Source organism: Scylla paramamosain, unplaced genomic scaffold, assembly GCF_035594125.1.
Source record: "Scylla paramamosain isolate STU-SP2022 unplaced genomic scaffold, ASM3559412v1 Contig36, whole genome shotgun sequence".
Lineage (NCBI taxonomy): Eukaryota > Metazoa > Arthropoda > Malacostraca > Decapoda > Portunidae > Scylla > Scylla paramamosain.
The window spans coordinates 257,981-272,500 of NW_026973701.1; the positions used below are offsets into that span (position 1 = coordinate 257,981).

The following is a 14,520-nucleotide window of genomic DNA, read 5'->3' on the forward strand; positions in this document are numbered from 1 at the left end:
CCCGATTTGCATTTCATTCTATATCTTATCCTGTTTTTTTTCCTTTCCTTCTCTCTTTCGTCTGTCAATTTAAAATTTCTACGTTTCATTCTATTTTTTTTTCTTTTTCTCTCTTTCGTTAAGGAAAGAGTACAAAGGGAACATTAAAAATGAGTAGACAGGATTAAGAAAAGATTAGAACAAAGTAGGAAGGGTTAAGAAGTAGAAAGGGAGCAGAAGAGCAGAGGGCAGTAAAAAAAAATAGAAAGTGAAAAAGAGTAGAAAAGAATAGAAGAAAGTAAATAAGAGCAGAAAGAAAGTCTGGAACAGGAAAAAAATGGTTACGATATAGACGATACATAAAAGAAAACAAAAAAAATTTAGTACTGCAGGAACAAAACAAACAAGGAAACAATAGAAAGAAAACTTGGGAAAGGAAGAAAAAGAATGTTACGAAATACGAACGATGGAAAAAAAGGACGAAAGTTGAAATATAGGAATTAAAAAAAATAATCCATGTTTGTTTCCATTCTCGTTAAAGAAAAAAATAAATAAATAAAATAAAGAATCGTATCCGGATTACAACACGTACTGAACGGGATCGTCAATTAGGGTTGTGTAATGGGACTGGAGGAGGAGGAGGAGGAGATGGAGGAGGAGGAAAGAAAAACCGAACACGTATGAAGAGCGAATATGGAGGGAGGGAGGGAGAGAGAGAGAGAGAGAGAGAGAGAGAGAGAGAGAGAGAGAGAGAGAGAGAGAGAGAGAGAGAGAGAGAGAGAGAGAGAGAGAGAGAGAGAGACCAAAACAATTTCAAACACCTAATAATTTTCCCTGCTTATTTTCTCCTAACATTTTCCCTCCCCCGCTAAAAAAAAAAAAAGTACCCTAATTTCATCCCCCCCCAAAAAAACAACCCTAATATTTCCCTCCCAAGTTTCCCTCTCCCCATTCCCCTGACCATTACCTCTTCTCCCGGCCAATTGACTTATTTCCTTCCCTGCCAAGGAGAATTAAATACGGTTTCCAGCGATACGAGATAAATGGTAGGGAAAAAAAGGAAAAAAAGGAAAAATGACCCTTAACCCGAACTAATGCGAGATTCAAGTCTGTCCTTCAGAAACCCATACTGAAGAAGGAGGAGGAGGAGGAGGAGGAGGAGGGATGATGATGATAAATGAGAAAATAAAAATAAGGGCTTTGCGTAACTAAGCCAGAGAGAGAGAGAGAGAGAGAGAGAGAGAGAGAGAGAGAGAGAGAGAGAGAGAGAGAAAGCTTTAAATTTACGTACACTAGTGTCTCTCTCTCTCTCTCTCTCTCTCTCTCTGTAATAATGAAGGAAAGACAGTTGGAGCAATGGCTGTAGTAGTAGTAGTAGTAGTAGTGGTGGTGGTGGTAGCAGTAGTGGCAGCAGCAGCAGCAGCAGCAGCAGTAGTAGTAGTAGTGGTAGCAGTAGTAGTAGTAGTAGTAGTAGTAGTAGTAGTAGTAGTAGTAGTAGTAATGGTGGTGATGGTGGTAGTAGTAGTATTTATTGTTTTGTTCCAGTCTAGAAGCAGTAATAGCAATAGCTACGGTGATGGTGGTAACAGTAGTAGTAGTAGTAATGGTATGGATAATGGTGGTGGTGGTGGTGGTGGTGGTGGCGGCAGTTTACCTAACAAACGGTGGTCGGGTGGCTGGCTGTTGGTGGTGGTGGTGGCAGCGGAAGGCAAATTTTAATTACCCAGTGATTAAGGGAGGCACAAGCTTCCAGAAGGCGGCAGGCTGACTACACTCCGACTGACACACACACACACACACACACACACACACACACCGAGCTGAAAGGAGACAGAATTTACAAATAAGAGATAGGATGACACACACACAAGGTTCACAAGAGATGGAAGGACTAAACAAACAAGAAGGGATACGAATGTGCGAAAAACAGTGTGTGTGTGTGTGTGTGTGTGTGTGTGTGTGTGTGTGTGTGCGCCCAAGCAGTATATTATTGAAGGGAAAAAAGAAGGGAAAAAAAGAAAGTATTTTGATTATATATATATATATATATATATATATATATATATATATATATATATATATATATATATATATATATATATATTTTTTTTTTTTTTTTTTTTTTTTCGCTGCGTCTGTCTCTCCCGTCCCTATTTTTTGCTTCTACTCATGGGTTTTATTTGTTTTCCTTTCTTTCTTTCTCTCTCTCTCTCTCTCTCTCTCTCTCTCTCTCTCTCTCTCTCTCTCTCTCTCTCTCTCTCTCTCTTCCCCCCGACACAAACTGCGTCGTGCAGTGAGGTCAACCATCATCCCTTTGTCTGCAGAGCCCAGCCCCTGCCGTGACCTCGGCCAGCATCCCCACCAACCACGCCAATACCAGTACACAAGAAACGAAAATAAAAAAAAAAACGAAGAAAGGAAGAAAGGGAGGGAGGAGGGAAGGGAAGAAATATGTCCAGAGTAGAGAGATACTTAACGAACAGTACTCACTCTGCCACACTCCACACGCTGCCAACACTGCTGTAATAAAAAAATCCATAGGAACACAATCTGCGCCGCTGTATTTAAACCCAGCAACAGTATTTACACTCACAGTCCACCGCGATGGTCAAGTATGAACTGAGGAGTGAGCCGTGATGAGGTCTCCCTGCCAGCCTGCCTGCTATCCCACCACCACCACCACCACCACCGTGACGTGCCGTGATACCATTGGCCAATAGGACAAGGAGGAGGAGCAGGAGGAGGAGGAGGAGGAGAAATATTTGTTGATTCATGGGACAAAATCTCTCTCTCTCTCTCTCTCTCTCTCTCTCTCTCTCTCTCTCTCTCTCATAAAAAAAAAGATAGTATTGATAATAGTAATGGCGGTGGTTGGAGTAGTAGTAATAGTAATAGTAGTAGTAGTAGTAGTAGTAGAAGTAGTAGGAGGAGGAGGAGGCAGGCCACGTGATCGCCTCAGTGATTAACCTTCTCAGCCAAGTCAGGTCAGGTCAAGTGAGGTCACAAGTAGTAGTAGTAGTAGAAGTAGTAGTTGTAGTAGTAGTAGTAGTAGTAGTAACATCAATAATAACAATGATAATAACAGTAGTCGTAATAGTAGCAGTGATATTGAGAGAGAGAGAGAGAGAGAGAGAGAGAGAGAGAGAGAGAGAGAGAGAGAGAGAGAGAGAGAGAGAGAGAGAGAGAGAGAGAGACAAGCAAGGACGAAACAAAAAAATCAAACAAGTAAATGACAAAAGGAGGAAGGGATGGGAAAGAGAGAGAGAGAGAGAGAGAGAGAGAGAGAGAGAGAGAGAGAGAGAGAGAGAGAGAGAGAGAGAGGGGGAGATCAGGGAGGGAGACGTGAAGGACTGGGTGGAGGAATTAAGGTGGAAGAAGTGTAAAAAAAAAATGAGAGAGAGAGAGAGAGAGAGAGAGAAGAGAGAGAGAGAGAGAGAGAGAGAGAGAGAGAGAGGGTGGGGGGAGGGGCATTGCTTGCTACTCTTGTCACACTCTATTCCATTATCTTCTCGAAGCTTCTAACACACACACACACACACACACACACACAGTTACAGAACCAGCTGAATACTCTTGGATTGGTTCCCGTGAGTGGTTTTGCACACATGGAACGCTGGGAATAATGTACTAACAATTATTCTTGCATGTAAAGAGATTTGCTAGGCTCGTATTCACTGAAACTCGTGGATCCATGGAGACTGTGTGTGTTGTGTGTGTTGTTATTGTGGGGTGTCAGTTAGACATCCACTGCAAAAGAGGATGGCGGCGTTTTGATATTAGAAGCTACTTTAATTTAACCCTTTGTCCCTTAATGACACTTACAAGTCACCACAGGCAATTTACCTAGCCAGAAATTAAACATGAATGCACTGAACAATAAATAACTAAACATTAATGAACAAAGTATAATCTGAATTTGTGCCAGAAATGAATAAATAAGTGAATAACACAAAACATTTAATCATCATTGCAGTAAGTGTGTGTCTGGAAGGTACGTCTGATCTGAACCTGCACAAGACCATTCTATTCAGCTTGGAAGACGCCATAGCAGTGAAAGGGTTAAGTGTGGATCACATGTTATATTTGATGTGACGTGCGAGGCGTGGGGCAGGGTGAGGGAAGGGAGCCAGGAGCGTGGCGTGAGGCAGGCTGAGAGGGAAGGAAGGGGGAAGTGCGAGGCGTGGGGCAGGATGAGGAGGGAGGTGGAGCAAGGCGTGGGGCAGGGTGAGGTGGGAGGGGAAGGTGCGAGGCGTGGAGCAGGTTGGTGGTCCGTTAATGACTCCCCTTGATGAGCAGGCCGCCTCATCAGGCCGTCGTGTGTGGAGAGGGGTGCATGAGAGCCGAGCACAGACATTTAACGAGCTGTTGCTCTTGTGCGTGGCTTATATTCAGTAGCAGCGTCAGTTGTGTGGATAAGACGAGGGACGTTGAGGGAGTGTTGCTCGCTGCTTTGCTGCGTTCCATCTCACAGAAGAAAATGCCGTTCGTGATCCTTTCCAAAATTGTCACGGGCATTCCTTTTAGTAATCCTGAATAGGTAACTGACATGTAATACTGAATAGGTAACTGATATACGAGTATATTAATGTTAAAAATGATAAATATGTAGCATTTACTATTTTTTAACAGATAACATTTTTTTATACTGGTAGTTTTAAAGGGAGTTACCGAATAACACCACTCCCTGACATTTGCCCTGTAGAACGTGTTGCCTCTCTCGTGATGTAATAAATCGCACTGCATCATATCAACACCATAACAATACAAGAGCATGAAGAAAGTTACAAGAAGTCGTCAGTTCCACACGAGGCAGTGCCTGAATAAAACATGTATGCCTGAAATGTGGTGTGCCAGAATAATACCCACCAGTTCAGGCTTCATGTCCCACACCACTCAACATTCCACACTCACACTGACGATGGCCACTGTCTAATAAATAAAAGTAAATAGATAAGAATTAACTGTCTTTAGGAAGCAGTTTACTAAATACTTCAAGATTTATCTCCATCCAGCCACTGTTCCTATTTGTAAATATATCGAATATTCTTTTAAGACTCGTGTTGACTCGGCAGTAACAGCTAGTCGTCTGCCACTCTGAGAACCACTTTGTCCGTTACTTCTTTGGTCGAGACAATCGCCAGTAATGTTATTGTGATATGCTGACGGTTAAATCATAAAGAAGGGAGGAAGGGGCAATGTTCACAAGAGAAGAATGTCCAAAGAGGGTATAAATCAAGGAAAATGTCCGGAGGGAAAATGCCCAGAGTGGGAAATATGCAAAGAGGGGAAGTGGGAGATAAATTAAGGAAAAAATATCTAGAGGGGAAAAATGTGTAAAAAGTTGATAAATTAAGAGGCAAATATGAAGAGTGAGAATATCCAAAAGGGACAATTGACTAGGGAGGAAATGTCTGGAGGAGGGAGGGGATATACAATAGGGAAGATAACATGAGAAGAAATATACGTATGGAGGGGGAAGATATCTGGAAGACAGTATACATTAAGAAGGATACAACTGTAAAGGGAAGCAAGCTGTCTAAAGACCCAGCATAAATTAAGGAGGAACAGCCTGACGGGAGAGAGAGAGAGAGAGAGAGAGAGAGAGAGAGAGAGAGAGAGAGAGAGAGAGAGAGAGAGAGAGAGAGAGAGAGAGAGTACAAAAGCCCAGAGGTAAGACTATCGAACACTCGCCTCTCGCTCATTGCAGACGGGTGAGTTCATTGTAAATCTGGTAGTGTGTTGTGTGGAGCGGCATTTAGCTGGCGTATTCTTCCTTTCGTAACTTTACTGCTTGGTCTGTCTGTCTTTGTGTGAATAAAAGAAGAGAAAACAACAAATCCTGGCACGTACTCTGTAAATCGTCCACCCTTCCTTCCACCACTCCACCTATTCCACCAGCATCACTCGTCCACCAGGCATTTTTATTGTATGCTCAGCGAAAACAGAATTATACTCATTATGGCATTTTATTACTTGAGTTCAGAGTGAAAGGTTGCATGTACCCAATGAATCGTGAAGGAACGTAATGGCGTGCTGTTTGTGGGGCTGTGTTGGGAGGAGAGAAAGATGGCGAGTGAGTGAGTGAGTGGGTGAGTGAGTGGGTGAGTGAGTGAGTAGGTGGTTCTTATCAGTGTCGTATTGATATCATTGCTGGGTGTATTAAGATTAAGTTAGGTTAGATTAGGTTAGGTCAACTTTCCATTTCTGTAGTAGTATAGCTTTTGGTTTGGTTTGCTTAGGCTGTGTTAGGTTAGATCAGGTTAGCTCAGGTCAAGTCAGGTCATGCCTCCATTTCTTCAATAGCATACTTTGTAATTAGGTTAGGTTAGATAGGTTTGGTCATGTCATATCTCCATATCTTCAGTATTAGAGCTTATGAAGGTGTAGTTCTGTCTTTGATACTACTACTACTACTACTACTACTACTACTACTACTACAGTACCGATATAATCTTTTGACTCATTAATGGATAGGTCAAAACGCTAGAGGAAGAGTGACGGTTCAGTGAGCAGTGTTTACTCATCTTATGTTATGAGTGCCTGGTGGGCGACCTCTCCAGTCCATTGTATTCTTTCCGATGTGATGAGAAACTCCCTTTGTAATTATGGACAAAGGAATTTTTGGCGATTGATTTAGCTTCTAGTTGAGGAGTGTAAGGTATTACTGCTGGCTGCTGCTGCTGCTGCTGCTGCTGCTGCTGCTGCTATTGCTGCTACTGCTGCTGCTGCTGCTGCTGCGGCTGGGGCTGCGGCTACGGCTGCTGCTGCTGCTGCTGCCGCTTGCTGCTGCTACTGCTGCTGCTGCTGCTGCTGCTGCTGCTGCTGCTGCTGCTGCTGTTGTATTTCCATTACAATAATACAAAAGAACAAAAACATGAAGTAAACTTCTCTACCAGTGAAAAGCAGGCGAGGGTTGCTTCTCGGAAGGTGATTGGCTGTTGAGTCCTTGGAGTGGTAGCTTGGAGTTGGTTGACGTGGCGCTGGAGGTTGGCCAAGTGTATGCTAAGGCCAGGGTCCACCAACCATCTCTCTGTAAGATTAGTCACCATGGTGAGCCTTCAGGAGCACATGGTCTATAATAAGCGCATCAAGAAAACTCAGAGTGAATTTGCCGCAATGAGCCACTTCGAGTGCTTGTCGCAGCAAAGCAGCGAGATGGAAGTTGGCAGCGACTCAGACGAGCAGCCTGAAAAGGCGTGTTGCTTCTCGTGGGTCCGTTGTTGCTTCCAAAAGCTTTGCCGACGACTGAGGAAGCGGAAACGAAGCCAGCACCTCGCCGTCTCCCTGCCTCACGGGGAGACAGGTGCTGAGGAACAACACGCCGCCTCACCTCCTCCTCTCACTGACTGCTGTGAGATGGAAGAGGAACAAAAATGTAGTGAGACTGTAGACAAACGTACACGTTCACACACCAATAACAGACTCAGTCGAGCCAGATTTGAGACCCCTTGGTCAAGATCAAAACACAAGCACGAGCACGCCACCATTCACCGGCTTCATCTCTCCAGTTATCGTAGGCGTGGTGTGGAAAAAGAACTTTGCGTGCACTGGTGAACACAATGAGTCTATAAATAAGGAACTGGAGAAGAACAAGCCACTCAATAACATCATGAAAACGAAACATAATGAACGGAATGAGGCTGTTGAGGAGGAACACGAGAAGAATAACAACCTGAATCACTTGAACGATGAACTAAAAGCAGAATGCACCACAGTCTCTCAGAATGGAGGTAAAGGAACAGGCAAGATCCCAGGAAACCACTCCACGGAAGGGAAATACATAGCATGCGAAGAACAAACTCAGAACAACGCAAAAAGAACTCGGCGCCATCGCAGGAAGAAAAACAAGAAAAAGTCTCAAAATAACGAGGGAAAGGAAACGAATATGATGGAGGAGGAAGAGGCAAAGACGGCCCTCCTCGTGCGGATGCTGGAACAGGAGCGTGGCGAGGAACACATTTGCGTGGAAGAGAAAGTGACGATGATGGAAGAAGAAGAAGAGATGGAAACAGGGAATGAACAGATGCTGGAAGAGAGGGACGAAGAAAAGCATGATGTTATCGAGGAAGTGAAAGTGTGTGACGGTCATTCATCAGTTAAGGAACAGACGGAAGACAAGTCCGCGACACACGAAGAACAAACTCACAAAGCAAAAAGAACTCGTCGCCGTCGTAGGAAGAAAAACAAAAAGATTCAAAATAATGTTAATCACTGCAATAACCAAAGTACTTGCACGATTAAAGAGTCCTCCCGTGCAGAGGTGCCTCCAGTCCCTGAAGAGGTACCAAACATCGTCAGTGTGACATTGCTAACTATCACTGGAAAAGGACCAGTCACTGGCGTGGAACGAGAGGGCGCAGAACACCACAGGGACGAAGAAGAGAGCGTGACGTTAGTGAAGGACGAGGAGGCAGTGCCAGTAGTGCCAGAACTGATGCTGGAACAACAGGAAGAGGAGGCGTGGGTGGCGGAAGAGCATGAAGTGCTATCCACAGAGCCAAAGCAGGCAGGAAATCAGATGATTCTGACGGGTGACCACAGCGATGAGGAAGATGAAAGTAATATAATGGAAGAGAAACAGGCCAGGACGATCCTCCTAGATTGCACGCTGGAACAGAAAGGTGAGCAGGAACAACACACTGGCGAGGAAGAGGAAGTGACGATCATGGAAAAAGAGGAGGGCATGGAGAGAGAGAATGAACAGAAGCAGGGGCAGAAAGACGAGGAAAACCAAGATAATGACGAGGAAGGGAAAGTGACGATAGTGGAAGTGTGTGACGCGGCGTGTACAATTCAGGAACAGTCGCGGGGAAAACGAAAGTCTGGAGGCTCAACACAATTTGCAGGAAGAAACTGTAGAAGCAAAGAACAACAACAACAACAACGACTCTTGTTTCCCTGCTGGCGACACTCTCGAGGGGGAACCTGCTGCTGAGCAGCAACATGAAGCAGCGATTACTGAGGTGGAAGAACACATCAAGGAAGACGTGAACAGGTCCCCAGTCGCCGTCATAGATCACTACCTGAAACGCCAGCCACACCACCACACTGCACCAATCACACAGCCTGCATCATGGCAGTATCCGGCGCCTTCTTACAACGGCTCCCTGCAGGCTCTTCGCCAAGAAGTCCTGGACTTCCATCGCTGGGCGGGAGGAACGAAGGCGGAGTCCCGGCGCAGGATGCGCCCCGTGGAAGACGTGAGGGGCGTGGTTGGTGCGCTGTGGCCCGCGGCCCAAGTGCAGGTCACGGGCAGCCTGGCTAACGGCCTGTACTTGCCGGACAGCGACGTCGACCTCACGCTGGTGGGACAGTGGCCACCCTCGCCGCCGCCTCTGTTGGTCCTGAGAGACGCCATCCTGCGGCAGGACGTGGCACTGCCTGCCTCACTCAAGGTTCTCGAGAAGGCCACTGTTCCTCTGGTTAAATTTGTTCATCAGCAGACCGGAGTGGAGGTGGACGTGTCTTTCGGCAGCGAGGCGGCTGTGCGCGCCGCGGTGCTGGTGGCAGACTTCAAAAAGCAGTTTAACACACTGACGCCTGTAGTTCTGTTCGTGCGATATTATCTGAAACAATTAAACCTTGGCCAAGTTTTCACAGGAGGCGTCTCCTCCTACGCCGTCACGCTCATGGCCACTAGCCTCCTCCAACTGCAGGTCCCGCCTGAGGAACGAGAAGAGCCTGCTCTGGTGCTTTTAAGATTCTTCTATTTTTATGGACACCAGTTTTCGTACGTCACGACGGGCATCAGCGTGCTGGGGGGCGGCCGCTACCTGCGGAAAGAGGACGTGCCCACCGTCATGCCCGGCGGCCACCGCCGGGCAGATCTGTGTATCCAGGACCCATTGACACCCGGCAATGATCTGGGCCGATCGTCCTTCCGTGTCTGGGAGGCGCGAAGGGCCTTCCAGCACGCGTACCTGGTGCTGGCGCCCGCCGCACACGCCCCAGGCCGGTACACCTCGCCGTGCTCCTTGCTGGGCCAGTTGCTGCTGGGGTACGGCGCTCCCTCGCGATGCCTCCCAGAAGGCCTCATTTCATTACAGTCGTCAGTGCGCTTATCAGCAACAAGGCCCTCGGCTGCCTCAGCAGGAGCGTCACCACAAGTATGAACAGAGTTCTCAACTCGCTGCTCAGGTGGAGCATCACCCGGTGTCTCGGCTAACCCTTCAACAAAACAAGCAATACCCAAGCCACACAGGATCAAAAAGCAATCACCACAGTCATCAGCAGGGATACGGGGAAGTGTACCGCCACAGTCCTCAACAGCAGCGTCAACACACGGTTCACCAGGGTTATTATTACCAGGGCTATTATTACCGCAGCTCTGTCAATTACTGGGAGTGGTGTAACCAGAGCCATGAGGAGACACCGTCACCATCACGGTCACCAGGATTACTGGAAGCAGTATTACCAGAGCCATGCGGAGGGCATCCAGCATCGAGGTCAGCAAGGCTATAGGGCGTGGTCTTATGTCAAACAAAATCAGAGAAGCAAGCAAGGAGGATTGCGTGGCAGGCACGGCCAGGCATCAGCGATGGGCTAGGCACAGGCACGAACAGGCACGCGTTGGGAGGGGCGTGAGCAGAGGCCTCAGCAGAGACATCGATACCAGGCTTGGAGCAGCCAGGACGCGACACAGCATTATGGGACCAGTTGAGATGCAGGTGAAGAAGCCTTAAGTTGTCGAGCACCACGAGATTCTGCCATAGGACAAGGAAGAGGAGGTTGTGATGGAGCTTGAACACAATGAAGAACCACAAACAAATCACACGGAGATTTTACTGCTTAGGAAGAAGCTCACACAAAAATGATAAGCGTGACAAGCGGTAGGAGTATCACTACCTTCAAACAAAAATGTAAAATGCATAAAAAAAAAAAAAAACTTATATAAAACAAACAAACAGATAAGAAGTCAAAGAATAACTTTATGATAATGAGGATCATGACACCCAGGCTAAGGAGAAGAGGCAGGACACGGAGGAGCATGACACGCAGGCTAAGAAGAGGCAGAACACGGAGGACCATGACACCCAGGCTAAGGAGAAGAGGCAGGACACGGAGGAGCATGACACGCAGGCTAAGAAGAGGCAGAACACGGAGGACCATGACACCCAGGCTAAGGAGAAGAGGCAGGACACGGAGGAGCATGACACGCAGGCTAAGAAGAGCACAGAACACGGAGGACCATGACACCCAGGCTAAGGAGAAGAGGCAGGACACGGAGGAGCATGACACGCAGGCTAAGGAGAAGAGGCAGGACACGGAGGACCATGACACGCAGGCTAAGAAGAGGCAGAACACGGAGGACCATGACACCCAGGCTAAGGAGAAGAGGCAGAACACGGAGGACCATGACACGCAGGCTAAGAAGATGGCAGAACACGGAGGACCATGACACCCAGGCTAAGGAGAAGAGGCAGGACACGGAGGACCATGACACGCAGGCTAAGGAGAAGAGGCAGGACACGGAGGACCATGACACGCAGGCTAAGAAGAGGCAGAACACGGAGGACCATGACACCCAGGCTAAGGAGAAGAGGCAGGACACGGAGGACCATGACACGCAGGCTAAGGAGAAGAGGCAGGACACGGAGGACCATGACACGCAGGCTAAGAAGAGGCAGAACACGGAGGACCATGACACCCAGGCTAAGGAGAAGAGGCAGGACACGGAGGACCATGACACGCAGGCTAAGGAGAAGAGGCAGGACACGGAGGACCATGACACGCAGGCTAAGAAGAGGCAGAACACGGAGGACCATGACACCCAGGCTAAGGAGAAGAGGCAGGAGACGGAGGAGCATGACACGCAGGCTAAGAAGAGGCAGAACACGGAGGACCATGACACGCAGGCTAAGGAGAAGAGGCAGAACACGGAGGACCATGACACGCAGGCTAAGGAGAAGAGGCAGAACACGGAGGACCATGACACGCAGGCTAAGGAGAAGAGGCAGGACACGGAGGACCATGACACGCAGGCTAAGAAGAGGCAGAACACGGAGGACCATGACACCCAGGCTAAGGAGAAGAGGCAGAACACGGAGGAGCATGACACGCAGGCTAAGGAGAAGAGGCAGAACACGGAGGACCATGACACCCAGGCTAAGGAGAAGAGGCAGAACACGGAGGAGCATGACACGCAGGCTAAGAAGAGGCAGAACACGGAGGACCATGACACCCAGGCTAAGGAGAAGAGGCAGGACACGGAGGACCAGGACACCGCAGGCTAAGAAGAGGCAGAACACGGAGGACCATGACACCCAGGCTAAGGAGAAGAGGCAGGACACGGAGGACCATGACACGCAGGCTAAGGAGAAGAGGCAGGACACGGAGGACCAGGACACGCAGGCTAAGAAGAGGCAGAACACGGAGGACCATGACACCCAGGCTAAGGAGAAGAGGCAGGACACGGAGGACCAGGACACGCAGGCTAAGAAGAGGCAGAACACGGAGGAGCATGACACGCAGGCTCTGTGAATTACCAGCAGCCACAGACTATGTTCATTCCACCATGACCTCAACAGAAGCTCAACAGAAAACAGTTCCGCCTCGACATGTTCCCTCACTGAGCGGGCCGCCCTCATGCGTCCTATCTGACTTCATTTTTATGTAATGTATCATGGAGATCAGCACAGAGATGAAATAAATGAATAAAAAGCCTGCTCACATGTAGCTCACAAAGAGAAAATAGGAGAAGTGAACTGCGTACAGAAATAGTCTGGGTTAAGGACATTAGGCAAATTGTTCCGGATTAAGACTGTTAAATGAAGAAAATAGTCTGGATTAAGGATAGAGGATTAAGAAAAATAGTCCGAATTAAGGATAGTGGATTAAGAAAATAGTCTTAACTATGGATACTGGATTAGAAAAAATAATCAGAATGAAGGCTAGTGGATTAAGAAAATAGTCTCCATTAAGGATACTGAATTAAGAAAATAGTCGGTATTAAGGATAATACATTAAGAAAATACTCTGAATTAAGAATAGTGGACTAAAAATACTTGGGATCAACGACAGAGGATTAAAAACAGTCTTGGTTAAGGATAATGGATTAAGAAAGTAGTCTCGATTAACCCTTCAACTGCGGACAAAAAAAAAAAAAAACACACATCATAATGCAACGGCGAAAATCTAAATGTAGAAGTATACAATGAATGAGGAGACTGTGATGTGAAACACTACGGCACATCAAAGTGGTACACAAAATATTGGACCAACACGACCAACTCAAAAAGCGCGATAAAATTTCACTTGCCGGGTTGAATGATGACTCTGGACAGGTGAAAGACCTCGCTCGCTCTGCCTCAGGCTGTTGCTCTCTTCTCTCCTCTCTCTCCTCCTCTTCTCTCTTTTCCTCTCCTCTCTCCTCTCCTCTCCTTTCCTCTCCTCTCTCCTCTCTCCTCTCTCCTCCTCTCCTCCCTTCTCTTTTCTCTCTTCTCCCTCTTGTCTCTCATCTCCTCTCCTCTCCTCTCCTTTCTCCTTTCTCCTCTCCTCTCTCTTCTCCTCTCCTCTCCTCCTCTCCTCTCCTCTTCTCTCCTCTCTCCTTTCTCCTCTCCTCTCCTCTCCTCTCTTCTCCTCCTCTCTTCTCCTCTCCTCTTCTCTCCTCTCTCCTTTCTCCTCTCCTCTCCTCTCCTCCTCTCTTCTCCTCTCCTCCTCTCCTTTACTCTCCTCTCCTCTCCTTTCTCCTCTCTTCTCCTCTCCTTTCTCCTCTCTTCTCCTCTCTCTCCTCTCCTCTCTCCCCTCCTTACATCTCTCCTCTTTTCTCTCCTCTCTTCTTTTCTCTCCTCTCCTCTCCTCTTTTCTCTCCTCTTTTCTTTTCTCTCCTCTCCTCTCCTCTTTTCTTCTCTTCTCTTCTCTTCTCTTCTCTCTCATCTCCTCTCTCCTCTCATTTTCTCTCCTTTCCTCTTTTATCTCTTCTCTTTTCTTCCCTTTTCTTTTTTCCTCTAATTTCCTTTCCTCTTATCTTCTCTCCTCTTATCTCTCCTCTCCTCTCTCCTCTCCTCTCCTCATTTTTCTTCTCTCCTCATTTCTCTTCTCTCCTCTCCTCTCCTCTCCTCTCCTCTCCTTTCCTCTTGTCTTATTTTTCTCCTCTTCTCTTCCTCTTCCTTGCCTTCCTATTAAATGACAACAGTTACTGCTTTCTCTTTTTCTTTTTTTCTGGCGTGTTTGATTCCGACAGAGAGAGAGAGAGAGACAGACAGGGAGAGAGAGAGAGAGAGAGAGAGAGAGAGAGAGAGAGAGAGAGAGAGAGAGAGAGAGAGAGAGAGAGACGAGAGAGAGAGAGAGGAGAGAGAGAGAGAGAGAAGAGAGAGAGAGGGGGGAAGGGTGGGGAGAGAGAGGAGAGAGAGAAGAGAGAGAGAGAGAGAGAGAGAGAGAGAGAGAGAGAGAGAGAGAGAGAGAGAGAGAGAGGGGGGGGAGGGGGGGAAGGGAGAAGGAGAGAGAGAGAGAGAGAGAGAGAGAGAGAGAGAGAGAGAGAGAGAGAGAGAGAGAGAGAGAGAGAGAGAGAGAGGGGGGAGGAGAGAGAGAGAGAGAGAGAGA

The 14,520-nt window shown here is 47.4% G+C and overlaps 1 protein-coding gene across 1 annotated transcript; it reads left to right on the forward strand.

Moving 5' to 3' along the window:
- The first annotated feature begins 11,333 nt into the window (after positions 1 to 11,333).
- Positions 11,334 to 12,459, forward strand: LOC135097913 (protein starmaker-like). Its single transcript, XM_064000038.1, has 2 exons — positions 11,334 to 12,203; positions 12,247 to 12,459. The coding sequence occupies exons 1-2, from the start codon at positions 11,334 to 11,336 to the stop codon at positions 12,457 to 12,459; spliced, it is 1,083 nt and encodes a 360-aa protein (XP_063856108.1).
- The last annotated feature ends 2,061 nt before the right edge of the window (positions 12,460 to 14,520 follow it).